The following is a 24,719-nucleotide window of genomic DNA, read 5'->3' on the forward strand; positions in this document are numbered from 1 at the left end:
GGGGAGGTCCCTGACAAAGAGCAATCCGACCAAGGCCTCAACGGTGGAACAGGCGGAGGGAGGATGGCGGCTGACTTTAGTGGAGCGTCACAGCGGCTGGGAAGGCGGATGGATGAAGGCCGCAGCAGAAAAGGGTCCCCGGTCGTCTTGGACTCCACGCCACTGGATCCTGACCCAGATCTGTCGAGGACCGTGTGGTGGCTGTCTGTGCACCAGTCTCCCCGCGTTAAACAAAGTCACGCACAGGCGTCCGACCCTATGGAGAGGACGGTCACACTCGCTTCGAGTGACCGCCGATGATGATGGTGGAGTATCGTTTCTGTGTTGGACTGGGCGACATCCACAACTCTCGGCCATTTTGATTGATTGATTGATTGAAAGATCCACTCGAGTTCTATGTTCTACACACTAGTTCTATGTTATCCCACTTTCTCATCCGCTCCCTACGCACCAAGGGCAACTTCAGTTTAGTCTAGTTTATTGTCACGTGTACTGAGGTACAGTGAAAAGGTTTCCTTGCGTGCTATCCAGTCAGCGAAAAGAATAGACATGATTACGATCAAGCCGTCCACAGTGTACAGATACAGGATAAAGGGAATAACATTCAGTGCAAGATAAAGTCCAGTAGAGTACGATTAAAGATAGTTTGAGGGTCCCCAATGAGGCAGATGGGAGGTCAGGACCACTCTCTAGTACGTGAGAGGATGGTTCAATTGCCTGATAACCTCTGGGAAGAAACTGTTCCTGAATCGGGAGGTGTGAGCACTTCAAACTTCTTGCCTGATGGGAGAGGGGAGAAGAGGGAGTGATCGGAGTGAGACTGGTCCTTGATCTAGGATGCTTAAAACAGCTGAGAACACGCAATGGTGCAACATTTGAAAAGTAAAACAGACGTCGAGATGCAGAGTTTAATCGTGATGTGAAACTGAAACAGCCTATTGTCAACCATTCTTTATTCAGAAAACCAAATGCAGGAATGAGACAACAAATCCTTTCAATTTACCTTACAATCAATGGAACATTGCAAAAGGGTAAAACATTTTCACAGCTCATACCAACGATATCTGAAAACCACATTCTGTTCGGTCCCAACAGTAATCACTGGGTCTCCCATTCATTGAAGAATTCATCGCGGAATTCTTTGCCACAGAGGGCTGTGGTGGCCAAGTCATTTAATGCAGAGATAGATAAATTCTTGATTAGTACGGGTGTCAGAGATTATGGGGAGAAGGCAGGTAGAATGGGGTTAAGAGGGCGAGATAGATCAGCCATGATTGCATGGCAGAGTAGACTTGATGGGCCGAATGGCCTAATTCTACTCCTATCACTCATGGACTTATGACATCAGTAAGACTTGCTCCGATGTAATAGTTGCATAAAAAACCACTGCTTGATACTGATATTTTATGTTCTCTTGATACTGTATTTATCAGACAGAAAATCACCTCTGCATTTATCAGACACAAAATCACCTCTACTAACAGGTGGGTGTTCAAGGATTAATGGACACAGTGCAAACAATAGACCGCATTAACATCATTGCGTTTGTACTCTGCAAGTGAAAGAATGTTGGCCTTTGATGCAAGAGGGATTAGAGTACTAAACTCTTGTTACAAGCGCACAGGACTTTAGCCAGGCCACACCTGGAGCGATGCGCAGTTTTGGTTTTCTTATTTATGGATGGGTACACTTGCACTGAAGTTCTTCGCAGGCTTACTGGCTTGAGTCCTCAAGTCAAGAGATAACACTGTCGTTTATTAGTACGGGTGTCAGGGGTTACGGGGAGAAGGCAGGGGGATGGGGTTAGGAGGGAGAGATAGATCAGGCATGAGTGGATGGCGGAGTAGACTTAGATTTTAGATTTAGATTTAGAGATACAGCGCAGAAACAGGCCCTTCGGCCCACCGGGTCCGCGCCGCCCAGCGGTCCCCGCACACTAACACTATCCTACACCCACTCGGGACAATTTTTACATCTGCCAAGCCAATTAACCTACAAATCTGTACGTCTTTGGAGTGTGGGAGGAAACCGAAGAACTCGGAGAAAACCCATGCAGGTCACGGGGAGAACGTACAAACTCCGTACAGACGGCGCCCGTAGTCAGGATCGAACCTGAGTCTCCGGCGCTGCATTCGCTGTAAGGCAGCAACTCTACCGCTGCGCCACCGTGCTGACTTGATGGGCCGAATGGCCCAATTCTGCTTCTATCACTTATGAACTTTGGAAGAGGTGATCTTGTTGAGATTTAGGGTCTTGACAAAGGTAAATGCTAGGAGGATGCTTTGTCTTGCAGGCTCAGAATAAGGTGAGAAGAACTTTCTACTTTCAGAGGGGAGTGGAAGTTTAAACTTTTCTGCCTCAGAGCTGTAGAGGCTAAGGCACTGAGTATATTCAAGGCTATGACACAAGATATATGGCAGATGCTGGAATCCTGAGCAAAAAGACATCAGGACAGGTACATGGATAGGAAAGGTTCAGAGGGACGTGGGCCAAATGCAGACAGCTGGGACTAGTGTAGATGGGGCATCTCGGCCGACGTGGGCAAGTTCCATCATGGAATCTGTATCCATGCTGTATGAGTTTAAAAAACAAAGTGCCGGAGGAACTCAGCGGGTCAGGCGGCATCTATGGAGGGAAATGGACAGGTGAGGTTTTGGATCGGGACCTTTCTTCAGTCTTCAGCCAAAAGGTTGTCTGTCTATTCCGTCCACGGATGCTGCCTGACCTAATGAATTCTTCCGGCACTTTGTTTTTAGACTTTAGAGATACATCGCAGAAATGGGCCCTTCGGCCCACCGAGTCCGCACCAATCAGCGATCACCCCGTATACTAACACTATCCTACACACTAGGCTCAATTCACAATTTTACCGAAGCCAATTAACCTACAAATCTGTACGTCTTTGGAGTGTGGGAGGAAGCCAGAGCGCCCAGAGAAAACCCACACGGTCACGGGAAGAACGTACAAACTCCGTACAGACAGCACCCGTAGTCAGGATCGAACCCGGGTCTCTGGAGCTGTGAGGCAGCGACTCTACCGCCGCGTCACTGTGCCGCTCCTGAGAGGGTATAGGCTTAAGGTGAGGGGGGAAAGATTTAAGATGGACCTCGGGAGCAGCTTGTTCACTCAGAGGGAAGTTCTTGGCTGCCAGAGGAAGCTATAAAAGCGGATACAACTACGACTTATCGAAACGTATAAGATTATTAAGGGGTTGGACACGTTAGAGGCAGGAAACATGTTCCCAATGTTGGGGGAGTCCAGAACAAGGGGCCACAGTTTAAGAATAAGGGGTAGGCCATTTAGAACTGAGATGAGGAAAAACTTTTTGAGTCAGAGAGTTGTGAATCTGTGGAATTCTCTGCCTCAGAAGGCAGTGGAGGCCAATTCTCTGAATGCATTCAAGAGAGAGCTGAATAGAGCTCTTAAGGATAGCGGAGTCAGGGGGTATGGGGAGAAGGCAGGAACGGGGTACTGATTGAGAATGATCAGCCATGATCACATTGAATGGCAGTGCTGGCTCGAAGGGCCGAATGGCCTCCTCCTGCACCTATTGTCTATTGACTTCTAACAGACATTTTGACAAGATATATGGTTAGGAAGGGTTTAGAGGAATAAGGGCCAAATGCAGGCAAACATGGCCAGCCCAATATGCTAACTTAGTTGGCATGGCCAAGGTGGGACGAAGGACCTGTTGCACTTGCAGCTCCTCCAAGCTCATCTACCGTATTTGTTGTTCTCGGCGTGGACTCCTATGCACGGGAGAGAACAACCACAGACTGGTTGATCGTTTCGCTGAACACCTTCGCTTAGTAGGCCTGGGTCTAGGCGAACACTTTGACTCCCCTCTCTGGCCTTTCTGTCCCAGGCATCTTCCACTGTCAGAGTGAGGCAAGATGCAAATTAGAGGAACAGCACCTCATATTTCGCTTGGGCAGCTTACACCCCAGCGACATGACTTTTGATTTCTCTAATTTCAAGTAACCCTTGCATTCCCTCTCTCTCTCTCTGTCCCTCCCCCACCCTAGTCTTGCTAGTTTCACTCTTCTCATCTCTTCTTTACAATCTTCTCCACGGCCAACAATGGACCTTTGTGGGCTCTTTGGCCATCTTTGATTTGGTGCCAGCTTTGATTTGTTCTGAACCTTTTCATACCTCTAAATTTCCACTCCCCTGATTCTCAGCCTGAAGATGGAGGGTCTCAACGAGATTAATCCCTGGGATGGCGGGACTGTCATATGAGGAAAGATTGAAAAGACTAGGCTTGTTTTCACTGGAGTTTAGAAGGATGAGAGGGGATCTTATAGAAACATATAAAATGATAAAAGAACTGGACAAGCTAGATGCAAGAAAAATGTTCCCAATGTTGGGCGAGTCCAGAACCAGGGGCCATAGTCTTAGAATAAAGGGGAGGCCATTTAAAACTGAGGTGAGAAGGAACTTTTTCACCCAGAGAGTTGTGAATTTGTGGAATTCTCTGCCACAGAGGGCAGTGGAGGTCAAATCACTGGATGGATTTAAGAGAGAGTTAGAGAGTTCTAGGGGCTAGTGGAATCAAGGGATATGGGGAGAAAGCAGGCACGGGTTATTGATTGTGGACGATCAGCTATGATCACGGTGAATGGTGGTGCTGGCTCGAAGGGCCGAATGGCCTCCTCCTGCACCTATTTTCTATGTTTCGATGTTTCAACCTTCAAATGTCATCTATACCTTCTTTCCAGAGTTGCTGCCTGTCCAGCTGAGTTACTCCAGCAGTTTGGGTCTATCTTCGAAAGGGCCCTGTTTCCTTGCTCCAACAGTTTCATGACAGCTATAACCGCAGACCAGGGCCTGGGAACCTGCTCTTGCCCCGTCAGTGGCTGAGTGAGGCATGGCGTAGTCTGATGACCGTCAAAGTGGGAACTCACCCGAAGGACGTGACGCTCTGAACAGTTTAAGAACAGAAAGTCAAATTATTTTGGATGCATCTGGCTGCATGGAGTTTATTGGGTGCCGAGCCACATAAAATGAACAAGAAATATAAAATTAATAAACATACACAGCGCTGGAAATGCACTACAGGTCTGTCAGCGTCTACATAAGGGAGAGTTTTATACTTTGGTGTAGATCAATTCTCAACCAAATTAGTAGGTTAGGTGAGAAAATGTAGAAACAAAGAAATGCGGATGCTGGAATCATGCATGGAACACAGAGTGCTGGAGTAACTCAGCGGGTCTGGAGGACATGGACAGGGGACGTTTGGGGTCAGGACCCTCTTTGAGAACCACGCAGACCATTCCATCAGTCTGAAGGGTCCCTGACCCGAAATGTGTCGGGAGGAACTGCAGATGTGGACACAAAATGCTGGAGTAACTCAGCGGGTCGGGCAGCATCTGCGGAAAAAGGAACGGGTGAAGTTTCGGGTCGAGACCCTTCTTCAGACCGAGAGTCAGTGGGGGGGGGAACTAGAGGCATGAAAAAGTACAGAGCAAATCAGAGCCGGCACCGAAGGGCCAGGCGAGATGGAGCCCGCAGATTACGAGCCCAATCTTTCCTGGGTCATTGCGGGCTCCAACCTTCCTTGGCCATCGGTGCCGGCTCTGATTTGTCCAGTACCTTTTCACACCCTCTAGTTTCCCTCTCCCCTGACTCTCACTGAAGAAGGGTCTCGACCTGAGACTCCACCTGTTCCTTTTCTCCACAGATGCTGCCTTTTGTGATCCATCTCCTGACCCCCAAATGTGGTCTATCCATGTCCTCCAGAGATGCCGCCTGACCCGCTGCTTTCTCCGGCTATTTTTGCTCCAGCATGCCGGTAATATGTTAAAACCAACACTTTGCAATGATGCTGACACACCTGCTGTGATTCCAGCATTTGCAGTTTCCATCTGAAGTTGCCTTTGGAGTCTCTCGGGAAGCGTTGTCAAGGGACACCGCGTAGGATGACTTATCTGTGACACCAAATAACTGCCAAACAAAATGTGGTTCGTGGATATCCTGCAGACAAGATCAACGCTGCATTTTGGTTGGATGAGGGAGCTCCATCGATGGCTGTGAAGCGGTAGATGGCCTTCGAGGGAAACCAGCACGTGAACTTCGGCATCCTTCACTTGGCGCACTTCAAGGTCTGGCCCCAGGCCCATAGCTCCTCAATGACCTGCCGGCAGAGATGGCCATGTTCATAAGTCATAGGAGCAGAATTAGACCATTCGGCCCATCACGTCTACCCCACCATAGAGGTGTGCAAGATCATGAGAGGAATAGATTAGGTAAATCAGGTAAACATGGAAAATAGGTGCAGGAGGAGGCCATTTGGCCCTTCGAGATAGCACCGCCATTCAATGTGATCATGGCTGATCATTCTCAATCACTACCCCGTTCCTGCCTTCTCCCCATACCCCCTGACTCCGCTATCCTTAAGAGCTCTATCTAGCTCTCTCTTGAATGCATTCAGAGAATTGGCCTCCACTGCCTTCTGAGGCCAATTCTCTGAATGCATTCAAGAGAGAGCTAGATAGAGCTCGGCCGCGGGACCTTACATCGCTGGTGCGGCTCGGCCGCGGGACCTAACATCGCCCGGCGTGGCTCGGCCGCGGGACCTAACATCGCCCGGCGCTGCTCGGCCGCGGGACTTAGCAGTGCACGGTACGGCCGCGGGGCCTTCCATCGCCCGGCTCGGCCGCGGGACGTTTCAGCGCCCGGTGCGGCTCGGCGGCGGGGACTCCCATCCCCTTGCGGGGACTGTGCGGGTCGGTCGGGGACGAGCTGTCTGTACGTGGGCGTGGGGAAGAGAGTGGAAGTTTTGTTGCCTCCATCACAGTGAAGGGGTGTTTGGAGTCACTGTGATGGACGTTTGTGTTGGGGTCATGTGTCTTGTGTTCTTTTTTTTTGTGTGACTGCTATGTAATTTCGTTCGGTACCTTGGTACCGAATGACAAATAAAGCTCTGTATTCCTTCTCCCCATACCCCTTGACTCCGCTATCCTTAAGAGCTCTATCTAACTCTCTCTTGAATGCATTCAGAGAATTGGCCTCCACTGCCTTCTGAGGCAGAGAATTCCACAGATTTACAACAAAAGTTTTTCCTCATCTCCGTTCTAAATGGCCTACCCCTTATAATGAAAGCTTATTTATTTTTGCTATCCATTTTGCTGCTGTAACCCTGCAAATTTCCCCATTGTGGGACGAATAAAGGATTATTATTATTATACACACACAAACGCACACAAACACACACACTCACATACATACACATAAAAACCAACAAAATGCACTCTGCATTTTATCCAGCTTAAAATCATCCTTCCTATAGGAAATCAGTTTGATTTGACTTGAGTTGCCTTTGCCTAGTGTGTTTAAGCCACCTTAGGAACCAAACAATGATGAGCTAAACAATTGTGCATTGAAGATAAGACCTGGGAATTCCCTTCAGATTTTCATTTAAGGGTGGAAGTCGTCCGCCGCTTGTGGGAGCCGGCGGACCGCGGACTGCAGGGGGAGACGCCGAGCAGGCCCCTGGTCACCTTCTCGAAGACCAGAAGCCATGAGGATGGAGACCTCGATGAGGACGGACGCGAGGGGCGAGGCCGGTGGGAGAGGAGAGGGAACCGGGGTCTGTCCCTCCGCGCCCTCCAGGTCGGCTCCCACCCCTCAGGGAACAAAGGTGGATGGGCGAGGAGCGGAGAGGGACGTGGGCTCGCTGGTCGATCCACACGTCCAAGGGTGGTGACGGCTGGAGGCCCCGCAGCAGCCTGGGGCTCACCTGGATCGGGCACCGTTCATAACTCTTGGAGCACGGACTGGACTTGGAAAATGGCCCCAAAACATGGCGCCTCTTGCATGCGGGATAAGTGGACTATGTTCACTTTGCTTATCGAGGATGTGCTTAGGTACGGCAATACTATACTGGATGTATGTAAGAAGAGAATTTCACTGTGCGTTTGCCAGGGTTGCCAACTGTCCTGTGTTAGCCGGGACATCCTGTATTTTGGGCTAAATTGATTTGTCCCGTATGGGACCGCTCTTGTCCCGTATTAGGCCCGGGGGGCGCTGTAGGCCCGGACACTGTAGGCCCGGACAGTGTAGGTCCGGACAGTGTAGGCCCGGACGCTGTAGGTCCGGACAGTGTAGGCCCGGACACTGTAGGCCCGGATACTGTAGGCCCAGACACTGTAGGCCCGGACACTGTAGGTCCAGAGGCCCGGGCGCCACCTAACGGAGGTTGCGTAGCAACCCGTCTCCTGGCCCAGGAGGCCCACATTAGTGGAGCGGGAGCACGTGGCCGCTGGCTGGGTGAGGTCACTTGGGGCGCGGGGCGGTGACGTCACCCTTTCCCCCTTAATTGGGAGTGAGGAAGTCGGCAACCCTACTATTTCTGTACACTTTGCTTATCGAGGATGTGTTTAGGTATGGAAATACTGTGCTGGATGTTTGTGAGAAGAGAATTCCACTGTGCGTTCGCACATGTGAAAAAAAGCAGCGTTGAAGTATTGCAGTTACTTACTTTTTGATCTTCAAATCGGAATGAGCTTTTTACAAAGTTTTGAAACTTCTGTATGGTTTTCGGTAGGTGCTGCCCCTGGAAAGCAATTATCAAACCAGGTCAGAGACACACAGAACACAATGAAGATCACAAGGCAAAGCAATTATCAAACCAGGTCAGAGACACACAGAACACAATGAAGATCACAAGGCATAGGAGCAGAACTAGGCCATTCAGCCCATCGAGTCTACTCTGCCATTCAATCATGAACCATCCAACCAACAACCAGAGAGCAATCCTGAGCTACGATCCACCTCATTGGAGATTCTCGGACTATTTTTGATTGTACTTTACTGGACTTCATCTTGCACGAAACGTTATTCATGTTATTCTATTCATCATGTACCTGAACACTGTCGATGGCTCGATTGTAGTCATGTATTGTCTTTCCGCTGACTGGTTAGCACGCAACAAAAGCTTTTCACTGTACCTCGGCACACGTGACAATAAAAAAACTGAAACTAAGCTGATGGTAGACACAAAATGCTGGAGTAACTCAGTGGAACAGGCAGCATTTCTGGAGAGAAGGAATGGGTGACGTTTCGGGTCGAGACCCTTCTTTAGTCTTGACCCGAAACGTCACCCATTCCTTTTCTCCAGAGATGCTGCCTGTCCTACTGAGTTACTCCAGCATTTTGTGTCTACCTTGGATTTAAAAACCAGCATTTGCAGTTCTTTCCTAAACTAAACTCTAGGTATGTAGACTTCTAGGCCAAGCCAATTCAGATGCCTCATCCACATCGGTACATGTGACAATAAACCAAACTCAACTAAAGTCAGCTTAACATGGCTGATCTATGTTTCCCTCTCAACCCCATTCTCCTACCTTCTCCTCATAACCTTTGACGCCCTTACTAATAAAGAACCTGTCGACCTCCACTTTGAAAACACCCAATGTCTTGGCCACAGCAGTCTACGGCAATGAATTCCATGGATTCAAATGTGGAATTACCATGAACAGCAGCATAAGGTGGGTAACACCTGACTCGTTGCCATGGGAAAGATGGAGGAATGGGAGAAGACAGCATGAAGTTCTTACAGCAGAAGGCAATGGACGGGTCACACAGCGGGTGGTGGAGCAGAGGAGCGGCAAACAGGAGCATCGGGAAAGAGAGAGGCTGATTTGGGAATAGGGTGACCGGGAAAGTAGTGGAGCATTGGGAAGAGTGCAGGGGGGTATTGGTAAAAGTTGGGGAGGGAAATCAGGAAACGGACGGGGGGGGGGGGGGGGGGAGGGTGAACGGGAAAGGAGAGGGGAATCGGAAAAGGGGGAGAGAGATTGGGCAAGTTAGGGGGAGGGAGACGGAAAGAGAGTGGGAAAGGAAGGAGATGAAGAGCGGGTAAGAGAGGGAAATTGGGAAAGGAGGGGGATGAAAAGTGGGAAAGGTGAGGGAATACGATTGGGCAAGGAGATGGAGGCAGAGTGGGAAAGGAGCGGGAGGTAGATCGGGAAAGGAGGGGAGGAGAATAGACAGTAGATTTACAGATTTACAACTCTCTGACTGAAAAGGTTTTTCCTCATCTCCATTCTAAATGGCCTACCCGTTATTCTTAAACTGTGGCCCCTGGTTCTGGACTCCCCCAACATTGGGAACATGTTTCCTGCCTCTAACGTGCGCAACCCCTTAATAATCTGAAATGTTTCGATAAGATCCCCTCTCATCCTTCTAAATTCCAGTGTATACAAGCCTAGTCGCTCCAGTCTTTCAACATATGACAGTCCCGCCATTCCGGGAATTAACCTAGTGAACCTACGCTGCACGCCCTCAATAACAAGAATATCCTTCCTCTAATTTGGAGACCAAAACTGCACACAGTATTCCAGGTGCGGTCTCACTCGGGCCCTGTACAACTGCAGAAGGACCTCTTTGCTCCTATACTCAACTCCTCTTGTTATGAAGGCCAACATTCCATTGGCTTTCTTCACTGCCTGCTGTACCTGCATGCTTCCTTTCAGTGACTGATGTACTGGGACACCCAGATCTCGTTGTACGTCCCCTTTTCCGAACTTGACACCATTCAGATAATACTCTGCCTTCCTATTCTTACCACTGAGATTAGAACTGGGAAGGGAGATTGGGAAAGGAGAAGGATGGAGGTTGGGAAAGGAGGGGCAGTGGGGAATGGGGAAAGGCGGGGAGGGGAGGGGGGGGGGACCAGGGAAGGGGATTGGGGAGGGAGACCTGGAGAGGAGAGGAGGTGGGTGAAAAATGTGAAGTCCCTGTAAGATTGGCAGCATACGTGGCATGGGGAATCGAGAACCAGAGGACATAGGTTTAAGGGGAGAGGGGAAAGATTTAATAGAAATCTGAGGGGTGGGTGTATGGAATGAGCTGCCAGAAGAGGTAGTTGAGGCAGGGACTTTCGCAACGTTTGAGAAATATAGACAGGTACATGGATAGGACAGGTTTAGCGGGATATAGGGCAAGCGCAGGCAGGTAGGACTGGCGTAGATGGGATATGCTGGTCGGTGTGTGGGTAAATTGAGTCGTGCAGTATGACTCCATGACTCTATATGACGACGGACAAACCTGTCATGGAGGCATCTGCACTCAAAGTGGAGCCTGTAAGCATCATATATATATTCCTTTATTTGTCCCACACCGGGGAAATCATAAAGAAAGGGTCGACTGGGCTTGTATTCACTGGAATCTAGAAGGATGAGAGGGGATCTTATAGAAACATATAAAATTCTTAAGGGACTGGACAGGCTAGATGCAGAAAAATGTTCTCAATGTTGGGGGAGTCCAAAACCAGAGGGTCACAGTTTAAGAATAAGGGGCAGGCCATTTGGGACTGAGATGACGAAAAAAAAATTCAGCCATAATCTGTGGAATTCTCTGCCACAGAAGGCAATAGACAATAGACAAATAAGGTTTAGGAGTAGGCCATTCGGCCCATCGCGCCAGCACCGCCATTCACTGTGATCACGGCTGATCATCCACAATCAGTACCCCGTTCCTGCCTTCTCCCCATGTCCCTTGACTCCGCTATCTTTAAGAGCTCTATCTAACTCTCTCTTGAAAGCATCCAGAGAATTGGCCTCCACTGCCTTCTGAGGCAGAGAATTCCACAGATTCACAACTCTCTGGGTGAAAAAGTTTTTTTCTCATCTCCGATCTAAATGGCCTACCCCTTATTCTTAAACTGTGACCCCTGTTTCTGGACTCCCCCAGCATCGGGAACATGTTTCCTGCCTCTAGTATGTCCAATCCCTTAATAATCTTATAAAATCCCCTCTCATCCTTATAAACACATAATTCACTGGATGTTTTCAAGAGAGAGTTAGATGTAGCTCTTAAGGTTAATGGAATCAATAGACAATAGACAATAGGTGCAGGAGTAGGCCATTCGGCCCTTCGAGCCAGCATCGCCATTCAATGTGATCATGGCTGATCATTATCAATCAGTACCCCGTTCCTGCTTTCTCCCCATACCCCCTGACTCCGCTATCCTTAAGAGCTCTATCTAGGGCTCTATCTAGGGCTCATTAAGAGCTCTATCTAGAATCAAGGGATATGGGGAAAAAGCAGGAACAGGGTACTGATTCTGGATGATCAGCCGTGATCATATTAAATGGCGGTGCGGGCTCGAACGGTCGATTGCCTGCCTACCCCTGCACCTATGTTTTTTGTTTCTATGTTTAAACTGGAGCTGAAACAAATCCTGCTCACCAACATAAAGAAATGGCAATTCATTAAAAACCACTCTTGAATAATATGGCGAGTTTACCTTTTCAACCATGGTCTTCATTTTGGTTTTCATGTCACCTACTGTGATTGCAGTCTTGGACGTTTTCACTGGCTTTAGTTTGTCTTCCAGCTTTGTGTTTTTTCCTGGTGTCTGCAACCAAAAATTTGTAAACAATGGGATCCTTGTCCACAGACCGTTTAGTCAGTATAAACTCTTTCCTCCCCAACTCCATCGTCATTGTACAACAGAACAATATTACAGCTCCATAAAATATAGCACCACATTAGGTTCAGTTTAGAGATAGAAACATAGAAAATAGGTGCAGGAGTAGGCCATTCGGCCCTTCGAGCCTGCACCGCCATTCAATGTGATCATGGCTGATCATCCAGCAGGGAACAGGCCATTTAGTCCACCGAGTCCACGCCGACCAGCAATCACCCTGTACACTAGTTCTAATGTAGAGAATGTACACGATGTGCAGTAAGTAGTTCATTGCAGAGAACTATGGACTTGGCCCAGAACAATCTACAAACCAACTTCCCTTCCATTGACTCCATCAACATTTCACGCTGCCTCGATAAGGCGACCAGCATAAGGCGACACCGGTTACTCCGTCTGTAGAATTCTCTGCCTCAGAAGGCAGTGGAGGCCAATTCTCTGAATGCATTCAAGAGAGAGCTAAATAGAGCTCTTAAGGATAGCGGAGTCAGGGGGTATGGGGAGAAGGCAGGAACGGGGTACTGATTGAGAATGATCAGCCATGATCACATTGAATGGCGGTGCTGGCTCGAAGGGCCGAATGGCCTCCTCCTGCACCTATTGTCTATTGTCTATTGTCCTTCTTCTCACCTCTCTCATCCGGCAAGAGGTTACAGACACTGTATGTGAACACACACACCTCTAGATTCAGGGACAGTTTCTTCCCAGCTGTTATCAGGCAACTGAACCATCATCATAAGTTCATAAGTGATACAAGTAGTATATGAGGCCATTCCGCCCATCAAGTCTACTCCGCCATTCAATCATGGCTGATCTATCTCTCCCTCCTAACCCCAGCTTCATATCACCAACTCAGAGACCTACCCACCAGCAGAAGTTTTCTTGAGCAAAACATAAAGTGCTGGAGTAACTCCGGTAACGGTGGCGCAGCGGTAGAGTTGTTCTGTAACAGCGCCGGAGACCCAGGTTCGATCCTGACTACGGACGCTGTCTGTACGGAGTTTGTATGTTCTCCTATTTATTCACAAAATGCTGGAGTAACTCAGCAGGTCAGGCAGCATCTCGGGAGAGAAGGAATGGGTGACGTTTCGGGTCGAGACCCTTCTTCAGACTCCGGGTTTCTCCAACACTCCAGAGACCTACAGGTTTGTAGGTTAATTGTAATTGGCTTTGGTAGAGATTGTAAATTGTCCTTAGTGTGCCGGGTAGTGCAAGTGTACGGGGAGTGTTGGTTGACAGGGACTCGGTGGGACGAAAGGCCTGTTTCCGCACTGTATCTCTGAACTATATTAAACTCAGCAGGTCAGGTAGCATCTATCGAGGCAATCGACAAGACGACATTTCGTGTCGGGACCCTTCTTCAGACCGATGAAGTGGTCCTGGGCAAGCTGGATGCAGGAAAAATGTTCCCAGTGTTGGGGGAGTCCAGAACCAGGGGCCACAGTCTAAGAATAAAGGGGAGGCCATTTAAAACTGAGGTGTTAAAAAAAATAAAATTCAGCCAGAGTTGTGAATTTGTGGAATTCTCTGCCACAGAGGGCAGTGGAGGCCGATTCACTGGACGAATTTAAAAGAGAGTTAGATAGAGCTCTGGAGGTTAGCGGAATCAAGGGGTATGGGGAGAAGGCAGGCATGGGTTACTGATTGTGGACGATCAGCCATGATCACAATGAATGGCGGTGCTGGCTCGAAGGGCCAGATGGCCTCCTCCTGCACCTATTTTCTATGTTTCTATGACATAGAAACATAGAAAATAGATGCAGGAGTAGGCCATTCGGCCCTTCGAGCCTGCACCACCATTCAATGTGATCATGGCTGATCATCCAGCTCAGTATCCTGTACCTGCCTTCTCTCCATACCCCCTGATCCCTTTAGCCACAAGGGCCACATCTAACTCCCACCTGAAGCATGATCTGAAACATTGCCTGTCAATACCTCCCCACAGATGCTGCCTGACCCGCTGAGTTACTCCGGCGCTTTGTGCTTTGCCCCGGATTCCAGCGCCTGCAGTTCCTCGTGTCCCCTGAACCCGGATCGCTGGGGTTGTGAGGCGGCAGCTCCTCTCACCCCGACGACTTACGACTTTTAATTTTGTTGGCTGCCCCTTTCACCTTTGATACCTCCTGAAATACTGCCCTTTGTTCTTAATGCCGGTTATTCCATTTATAATTTAGTTAAAAAATTTAAAAAAATTAATGAGAAACGGCCGAGCAGTTCGCTGCGGCTTATTATGTTGTACCTGACCCAACAAAAACCCTCTTCGCTCGAAACCCAAAGGACAAAAGACATTCCTTTCCCTAATATGGTCATCACTCACCTGCACGAGTAAATTAATGACACTTTCTCTTTTTTTTCTCTCTCAAAAAAAAATAGGAAAGTAATGGAGAGCCTTGAGAATTAACAACTACAAAAAAAAAAAAAAATTCCATTTGAAAATGAATGCATGGCATCAGTCTTACATCAGTCAGATCAAAGACAATGTTATTATAGGATACAGAAACCACATTCAAATCCCTTGGAAAGGTAGGTGGCTCAGAGCCAAAAGGGTAGATTTTGAGCCTTCAAAGAATCGTGATGCGGAACAACAGAAATTGTTTTTTTGTGCTTCTCCGTAAGGTTTTAAGCCCTTCGCAATGTCTCCGGCCTTTGTTTCTCCGGCATTCCAACACGCAGAAGACATGTGGAAGGCCGAGGGAATTCACTTTGCAGATCCGCAGTTCAGTCCAGTTCAGTTCAGTTCAGTTCAGTGTCGTGGCGTGCTCACCACTCAGCGGAATGACAACACAGGGGCTCCTCAGCTTACCATGGGGGGGGCTCCGTTCCGAGGACCCCGTCGGAAACCGAAAATATCGCCCGTCGAAATGCATTCAATACACGCGTCCGGTGAATGGCCGAACTGGACTGAACGAATGTTGGGGGAGGTCCAGAACCAGGGGCCACAGTTTAAGAATAAGGGGTAGGCCATTTAGAACTGAGATGAGGAAAAGCTTTTTCAGTCAGAGAGTTGTGAATCTGTGGAATTCTCTGCCTCAGAAGGCAGTGGAGGCCAATTCTCTGGATGCTTTCAAGAGAGAGCTAGATAGAGCTCTTAAGGATAGTGGAGTCAGGCGGTATGGGGAGAAGGCAGGAACGGGGTACTAATTGAGAATGATCAGCCATGATCACATTGAATGGCGGTGCTGGCTCGAAGGGCTGAATGGCCTCCTCCTGCACCTATTGTCTATTGTCTATTGAACTGCGGATCTGCAAAGTGAATGGCCGGAAGCGAGCTGCGGCTCGCTGCAGTTTGCACCGTCGCAAAGCCGAAGAATCGCAAGCCGGGGAGCATCTGTACGTGATTACAATCGATCCATTTACAATGTTTACTGTCGATACAAGATAAGGGAATAACGATTAATGCAAGGTAAAGCCAGCAAAGTCTGATCAAAGGTCGATACACAATGCTGGAGTAACTCAGCAGGTCAGGCAGCATCTCTGGAGAGAAGGAATGGGTGACATTTCGGGTCGAGACCCTTCTTTAGACTCAAGAAGACTGAGACTTGAGTCTGAAGAAGGGTCTGAACCCGAAACGTCACCCATTCCTTCTCTCCAGAGATGCTGCCCGTCCCGCTGAGTTACTACTGCATTTTGTGTCCACCTTCGATTTAAACCAGCATCTGCCGTTTTCTTTCCTAAAAAATGTTCCCAGTGTTGGGGGAGTCCAGAACCAGGGGCCACAGTCTAAGAATAAAGGGGAGGCCATTTAAAACTCAGGTGTTAAAAAAAACCTTTTTCACCCAGAGAGTTGTGAATTTATGGAATTCTCTGCCACAGAGGGCAGTGGAGGCCAATTCACTGGATGAATTTAAAAGAGAGTTAGATAGAGCTGTAGTGGCTAGTGGAATCAAGGGATATGGGGAGAAGGCAGGCACGGGTTACTGATTGTGGATGATCAGCCATGATCACAATGAATGGCGGTGCTGGCTCGAAGGGCCAGAGGGCCTCCTCCTGCACCTATTTTCTATGTTTCTATGACATAGAAACATAGAAACATAGAAAATAGGTGCAGGAGTAGGCCATTCGGCCCTTCGAACCTGCACCGCGATTCAATATAATCATGGCTGATCATCCAACTCAGTATCCTGTACCTGCCTTCTCTCCATACCCCCTGATGCCTTTAGCCACAAGGGCCACATCTAACTCTCACCTGAAGCATGACCTGAAACATTGCCTGTCAATACCGCCCCACAGATGCTGCCTGACCCGCTGAGTTACTCCGGCGCTTTGTGCTTTGCCCTGGATTCCAGTGCCTGCAGTTCCTCGTGTCCCTTCCTCGTGCCCCTCCTCCTGGCCTCCTCCTGCACCTATTTTCTATGTTTCTATCACATAGAAACATAGAAACATAGAAAATAGGTACAGGAGTAGGCCATTCGGCCCTTCGAGCCTGCACCGCGATTCAATATAATCATGGCTGATCATCCAACTCAGTATCCTGTACCTGCCTTCTCTCCATACCCCCTCTTTCAAGAGAGAGCTGGATAGAGCTCTTAAGGATAGCGGAGTGAGGGGGTATGGGGAGAAGGCAGGAACGGGGTACTGATTGAGAGTGATCAGCCATGATCGCATTGAATGGCAGTGCTGGCTCGAAGGGCTGAATGGCCTACTCCTGCACCTATTGTCTATTGTCTATTGTCTAAAGTCAGATCTAACACAGTACAAATGTCACCAAAGAGGTAGATAGAAGTTCAGAACTGCTCTCTATTTGTGATAGGATGGTTCAGATGCCTGATAATAGCCAGGATGAAACTGTCCCTATATCTAGGGTGGGGGGGGGGGGGAGGGGGAGGGGGTGGGGGGGTACATTCAGGTGAGACGGGCCAGTAAACAGTCACAGACTTCTGCGGAACCCATTGGTGTCTTCATGGTGGAACAGCTCTGGCCAAGACTGCAAGAAGCTGCCTTGGAAAAACAGCCAACACAATCAAAGCCTTGTACCACGCCAGTCATTCCTTCTTCCTGTTCCCATCGGGCAAAAGGTACAGAGGCTTGAAAGCGCGCACCACCAGAATTAGGAACAGCTTCTTCCCCTCTGTTATCAAGCTTCTGAATGGGCCTTCCATAAGCTCGGGAACTGTCTGATTCACCTCTGCCCCAATGCGGACATTGGATTTGTCTATGGAACTGATGCGCTACAATGCTGAGAACTATATTCTGTACTCTGTATCTCTCCCTTTGCTCTATCTATTGCACTTGAGTTTGACTTGATTGTAGTTATGTGTAGCATTATCTGATCTGATTAGATAGCATGCAAAACAAAGTTTTTCACAGTGCACATGACAACAATAAACCTAAATCTTCTATAGTGTAAGAAAATAACTGCAGATGCAGGTACAAATCGATTTATTCACAAAATGCTGGAGTATCTCAGCAGGTCAGGCAGCATCTCAGGAGAGAAGGAATGGGTGACGTTTCGGGTCGAGACCCTTCTAGCAACCCACTGGTTAGCCGCATAAATAGGATGGCCGAGTTAGAGATTGCCAAGAAGTACTTAAAAGAGAGTTAGATAGAACTTCGGGGGCTAGTGGAATCAAGGGATATGGGGAGAAGGCAGGCACGGGTTACAATATAGTTTCTATATAATGTTAAAAGTAAACGCGAACACAAGGGCCGAATGGCCTACTCCTGCACCTATTGTCTATTGTCTATTGTCACCCATTCCTTCTCTCCTGAGATGCTGCCTGACCTGCTGAGTTACTCCAGCATTTTGTGAATAAATCTTCTATAGGATCAGTGGCATTGATTCCTGGATCGAGAGAGTTGTCCTGTCAACACAGGATAAAGCAAGCTGGGTTCTGTATTGAAGATGGTACAAAGTTTTCGAGTAACTCAGCAGATCTGGCAGCATTGTTAGTTTACTTTTGACATACAGCGCTGAAACGGGTCTTTCAGTCGACCGAGTGCACTCTGACCAGCGATCCTCGCACACAGTAACGCCATCCTACACACACCAGGGGCAATTTACGATTGCACTAAGACAATTAACCTACAAACCTGTACGTCTTCGGAGTGGGGGAGGAGACCGGATCACCCGGAGAAAACCCATGCGGGTCACGGGGAGAACGTACGAACTCCGTACAGACAGCACTCGTAGTCAGGGTCGAACCTGGGTCTCCAGAGCTGTAAGGCAGCAACTCTACCGCTGTGCCATTGTGCTGCCCTCTGGGGAAAAATGATGGGCGACTTTTCGGGTCGGGACCCTACTTCGTGTTCTGTACTCTTTGGAATGAGGAGATGACCTTATTGAGATATATTAGATACTAAGGGATCTTGACAAAGTGAAGTGCAGGAAGGAACTGCAGATGCTGGTTTAAACCAAAGATGGGCACAAAAAGCTCAACGGGACAGGCAACATCTCTGGCGAGAAGGAATGGGTGATGTTTCGGGTCGAGACGTCAGTCTGAAGAAGGGTATGGACCCAAAACGTCACCCATTCCTTCTCTCCAGAGATGCTGCCTGTCCCGCTGAGATTCCCCAGCTTTTCATGTCTATCTTTGACAAAAGTGAACGTCGAGATGACTCACGAATGGGAGGGTCACGAACAAAAATCACGGGCGGCATGGTGGTGCGGCATTAGAGCTGCTACCTCACAGCGCCACAGACCCGGGTTCGATCCTGTCTATGGTGCTGTTTGTACGGAGTTTGCACGTTTCTCCCTGTGACCGCAACGGCCTCCTCCCACATTCGAAACACGTACAGGTTTGTAGGTTAATTGGCTTCTGAAATTGTCCCTGGTGTCTAATATAGAGCTAGTGTGCATGTGATCACTGGTCGGCATAGACTCGGTAGGCCGAAGGTAGACTTGATGGGCTGAATGGCCTAATACTGCTCCTATCACTTATGAACTTATTCATGTACCTGTGCAAGTGTCTTTCAACCAAACTCACCTAACTCTGGGTGGAAAAGATTCCTTTCTGATCCCCTCCAAATCACTCACCCTTCACCCCAAATCTATATTGTCCAGTTTTATCCATGTCTGAAGTAGAGAATAGTTCCCTACAATCTGTCTTATCTATATATACACCGATCAGCCAAAACATTATGACCTGATGAGCCAAAACATTATGACCACCTGCCTAATATGCTGTTGGTCCTCCGTGTGCAGCCCCATACGCAGCAGGGTGCGATGCACTGTGTATTGTGACCACCATTCCTCCCGTGAATTAACATTTTCTGTGACTTGTGCCATAGTCGACCTTCTGTCGGTTCGGACCAGACGGGATAGCCTTCGTTGCCCTCGCGCATCGATGAGCCTTGGGCGCCCAACACCCTGTCTGTCGCCGGTTTGTGGTTTGTCCCTCCTCGGACCACTGTCGGTCGGTACTCACCACTGCTGACCGGGAGCACCCCACAAGCCTTGCCGTTTCAGAGATGCTCTGACCCAGTCGTCTGGCCATAACAATTTGGCCCTTGTCAAAGTCGCTCAGGTCTTTACTCCTGCCCATTTCTCCTGCATCCAACACGTCAACTTCAAGAACTGACTGTTCACTTGCTGCCTAATATATACCACCCCTTGACAGGTGCCATTGTAACAAGATAATCAATGTTATTCACCTCACCTGTCAGTGGTCATAATGTTTTGGCTGATCGGTGACTACCTTAGTCATGTCTCCTTTTATCTTGAGTTCACACGTTCTAACTCGTTGGAGCAGAATTTGGCCATTCGGCCCATCGAGTCTACGCCGCCATTCAATCATGGCTGATCCATCTCTCCCTCCTAACCCCATTCTCCTGCCTTCTCCCCGTAACCCGTGTCACCTGTACTAATCAAGAACCTGTCAATCACAACCTTAAAAAAATCCACAGCCGTCTGTGGCATTGAATCCCACAGATTCACTACCCTCTGACTAAAGAAATTTCCCCTCATCTCCTTTATGAAGGTATTTCCTTTAGAAAATATTTGATGCAGGTGCAAAAACACCATTTAAAAGACATCTGGACTGCGACAAGGATGGAAAAGGTTTCGAGGGACATGGGCCAAATGCGCGTAAATGTGATCAGCTTAGATGGGCTACCTTGGTTGGCACGGACGAGCTGGGGCAAAGTGGCCTCTCTCCATGTTGTATGACTCGATGGATCTTGATCTCGGCCTCTCCAGTCCCTCTTCATCACTGAAACCCCCAGCCCAGGCAACATCCTGCTGAATCTCCCCTGCACCCTCTCAAACGCTATCACGTCCATTCTACAGTATGTTGACTAAAACCACACGCCGGGTGGCACGCTGACTACGGGTGCTGTCTGTACGGAGTTTGTACGTTCTCCCCGTTACCTGCGTGGGTTTTCTTTGGGAGCTCCAATTTCCTCCCACACTCCAAAGGCGTACAGGTCAGGAGGTTAATTGGCTTTTATATAAATATAAATTGTCCCTCGCGTGTGTAGGATAGTGTTAGTGTGCGGGGATAACAGGTCGGTGCAGACTTGGTGGGCCGATGGACCTGTTTCCGCGCTGTATCTCTAAACTAAACTAAAAATGGTCAGGAACAGCCTTAAAAGGGACTTTCTGTAGCACCTTCCATTAAGAATGTCCCAGTGTGCCGTTGAAGGTTTTATCAGGATTAAAACATGGTAACAGAGCAGTGAACAAACTCTGATAGATAACGATCAGACCGTATGGTAATGATCGGATAATATGATTTTATGGGAAGTGCTTAAAGCTCTTAAAAGCTGTGGTGTTGTCAAATGATTTTGCAATGGTTCTTTGTCATTGCTAAATCAGTCTGCTCCGAGCCCGTGCCGAGCAACGATCCCTGAACACTAACACTGTCCTGCACACACTCGGGACAGCGTAGGTTTACTAGGTTAATTCCTGGAATGGCGGGACTGTCGTATGTTGAAAGACTGGAGCGACTAGGCTTGTATACACTGGAATTTAGAAGGATGAGAGGGGATCTTATCGAAACGTATAAGATTATTAAGGGATGGACACGTTAGAGGCAGGAAACATGTTCCCAATGTTGGGGGAGTCCAGAACAAGGGGCCATAGTTTAAGAATAAGGGGTACTGAGAACGGAGATGAGGAAAAACCTTTTCAGTCAGAGTTGTGAATCTGTGGAATTCTCTGCCTCAGAAGGCAGTGGAGGCCAATTCTCTGAATGCATTCAAGAGAGAACTAGATAGAGCTCTTAAGGATAGCGGAGTCAGGGGGTATGGGGAGAAGGCAGGAACGGGGTACTGATTGAAAATGATCAGCCATGATCACATTGAATGGCGGTGCTGGCTGGAAGGGCCGAAAGGCCTCCTCCTGCACCTATTCTCTATTGTCTATTGTGGGACGATTTACAATTTTACCGAAGGCTAATTAACTGACAAACCTGCACGTCTTTGGGGTGTAGGAGGAAGCCGGAGCAACCGGAGTAAACCCACGCAGAGCACTGGGAGAACGAACAAACTCCATACAGACAGCACCGGTAGCCAGGATCGAATCCGGGCCTCTGACGCTGTGAGGCAGCAGCTCTGCCGCTGTGCCACCGCCCCACCACCGTTCCTTTCCTTGCGGAAAGGAAATTACCGATCGGGTAATCCCTGTTAACATTTCCGATTTCTATCTGGTACAAACCAAAGGAGGCCTGCAGAAGATTTGATGCTGCAATGATTCAATTCGATGATTCGATGATACTTTATTGCCGCATGTACCAGGGCACAGTGTGAAATGCTTTGTTTTGCATAGAACCCGGTAAAATCACACAGCGGACCTCACTAAGGCAGGACACAAGAGTCGCCATGTTTCTAGCGCCAACAAAGTGAGGGAGTATGGAGAGAAGCCAGGAACGGGGTACTTACTGATTGAATGGCGGTGCTGGCTCGAAGGGCCGAATGGCCTCCTCCTGCACCTATTGTCTATTGTCCATAAAGTTGCAAAAGATGTAACAACGATGCAATATCTTTATACTTCAATATGTTTATTATTATGTGTTCATTGGAGACCCTCTGACGATCTTTAATCAGACTTTACTGGACTTAATCTTGCACTAAACGTTATTCCCTTCGTCATGTATCTGTACACTGTGGTTGTAATCGTGGAGAGACTTTCCGCTTCTGGTTAGCACGCAGCATTAAAGCTTTTCACTGTACCTCGGTACACGAGACAATAAACTAAACTAACTAGACAAAAAAAAAAAAAAAACTGCAGATGCTGGTTTAAATCGAAGGTAGACACAGAAGGAATGGGTGACGTTTCGGGTCGAGACCCGTCTTCAGTCTGAAGAAGGGTCTCGACCCGAAACGTCACCCATTCCTTCTTTCCAGAGGTGCTGCCTGACCCGCTGAGTAACTCCAGCATTTTGTGTCTACCTTCGATTGTAACTAACTAGTCATCTGTAGAGAGGAAATGACTGCTCAGAAAACCCTTCTAACATATCTGATTTTAATTGAGGTACAACGCATGTGATGAAGTTGGCCTGCATAAGATTTTAAACTGCAATATGTTTATTATATTTTGTGTGCTGTCTTGAGTCGGTTTCGGAAATGGCACACAGAACATCGAACATCGCAGCACAAGACCATGGCCTTTGCTCCATGAAATCTGTGCTGAACACACCGAGTCCATCTCCTATCTACCTGCGTCCAAACCATATCCCTCCATTCCTTGCTTATCCAGGTGCCCATCCAGAAGTCTCTTAAATGCCACATTGTACCTGTCTCAATCACCAACCCTGGCACTCACCACCCGCTGTGTAAAAAAAAAAGTTGCCATCTCCTTTAACACACACTCTTACATTGGCTCTGAAAGACAACCTTATACACCCCCCTGTAGCAAGACTAACCAGGCAGTCACGCTCTGATTACTACATAGTTATTAGGGCAAGAGACATCTGAACACTGTGGTTAAAGAACTAAAAGAAGCATTATTCCACAATTTGTCTCGCATAATCATGCCAAACTTAATTACATGATGCTAAAGGCTGGAATTCATTTCATGTGGTAAAAGGCTAAATACTGTGATGTAAACCCATGTAAGTTGTAATTCAATACAGTTGATTCTTGGTCAGCCAATAACCCGTTTACCATGAGGATTTCTCCTCATCAAGAAACAAAAACAGGTGACTTAATAGGGGATTTAAAAGCTACACCACCAGCTCGCACATGTGGGCTGGGAAATACGTCACAACTTCTTTGCTAATCGGTTTTAACTGCAATGGTAAAAGGGAAATGTAAATAAACAAATGGGAATATGCCAAGATGGGCAAAGAGGGATATTGCATGCAGGTGGAATGTGAAAGGTGTGAGCAGGCAGCTTTGTGTTTGTTTAGTTCTAGAGATGCAGCATGCCAACTACCTCACTCCCAAATAAGGGACAAGGTGACGTCACCGCCCCGCGCTCCACGTGACCTCACCCAGCCAGGGGCCACGTGCTCCTGCTCCACCAATGGCGGCGCCCGGGCCTCCGGACTCAGACTGTCTGGACCTACACTGTCCGGACTACGCTGTCCGGACCTACGCTGTCCGGACCTACACTGTACGGACTACGCTGTCCGGACCTACGCTGTCCGGACCTACACTGTCCGGACCTACGCTGTCCGGACCTACACTGTCCAGGACTACAGTGTCCGGGCCTACAGCGTCCGGGCCTACAGTGTCCGGGCCTACACAGTCTGGGCCTACAGCGCCCCCCGGCCCAATAAGGGACAAGGGTGGTCCCCTACGGGACAGACCAATTTAGCCCAAAATACGGGATGTCCCGGCTAATACGGGAAAGGTGGCCACCCTAATATAGGCCCTTCGGCCCAGCAAGTGCATGCCGACCTCGATCACCAATGCACACTATTTCTATGTTAGCCCACTTTCACATCCACTTTGTAGTTTAGTTTATTACTGTCACGTGTGCCGAGGTACAGTGAAAAACTTTTGTTGCGTTCTAACCAGTCAAAGAAAATGACTGTACACGATGGCAAGAAATTAGATAGGGCGGCATGGTGGCGCAATGGTAGAGTTGTTGCCTTGCAGCGCCAGAGACCCGGGTTCGATCCTGACTACGGGTAATGGAGGTACGGAGTTTGTCCGTTCTCCCTGTGACAGTGTGGATTTTTTCCTGCATCAGTTTTCCCCCCCACACTCCCAAGAGGTACAGGTTTGTAGTTTAATCAAGCTGTCCACAGAGTACAGACAAAGAATAACATTTTGTGCAAGATGCATTCTGATAAAGTCTGATTAAAGATAGTTAAAAGTCTCCAATGAGATGGGAGGTAAGGACCACTCGAGCTGGTGAGAGGACCATTCAGTTGCCTGATAACAACTGGGAAGAAACTGGCCCTGA

At 48.4% G+C, this 24,719-nt stretch overlaps 1 protein-coding gene across 3 annotated transcripts in view; it reads right to left on the minus strand.

Annotated features, from left to right (window-relative positions):
- Nucleotides 1-947: 947 nt before the first annotated feature.
- npm1b (nucleophosmin 1b) overlaps nt 948-24,719 on the minus strand; it is a 90,061-nt gene continuing 66,289 nt past the window's right edge. For all 3 annotated transcript variants that reach the window (XM_078404931.1, XM_078405020.1, XM_078404839.1), the window contains 3 exons: nt 12,251-12,361; nt 8,480-8,554; nt 948-6,133 (listed from right to left, as the gene is read on the minus strand). In XM_078404931.1, coding sequence (XP_078261057.1) covers nt 6,083-6,133; nt 8,480-8,554; nt 12,251-12,361 — 237 coding nt within the window. In that variant the 3' untranslated portion in view covers nt 948-6,082. The remainder of the gene's footprint in view (nt 6,134-8,479; nt 8,555-12,250; nt 12,362-24,719) is intronic.

The sequence above is a fragment of the Rhinoraja longicauda genome, chromosome 1 (genome assembly GCF_053455715.1).
Source record: "Rhinoraja longicauda isolate Sanriku21f chromosome 1, sRhiLon1.1, whole genome shotgun sequence".
NCBI lineage: Eukaryota > Metazoa > Chordata > Chondrichthyes > Rajiformes > Arhynchobatidae > Rhinoraja > Rhinoraja longicauda.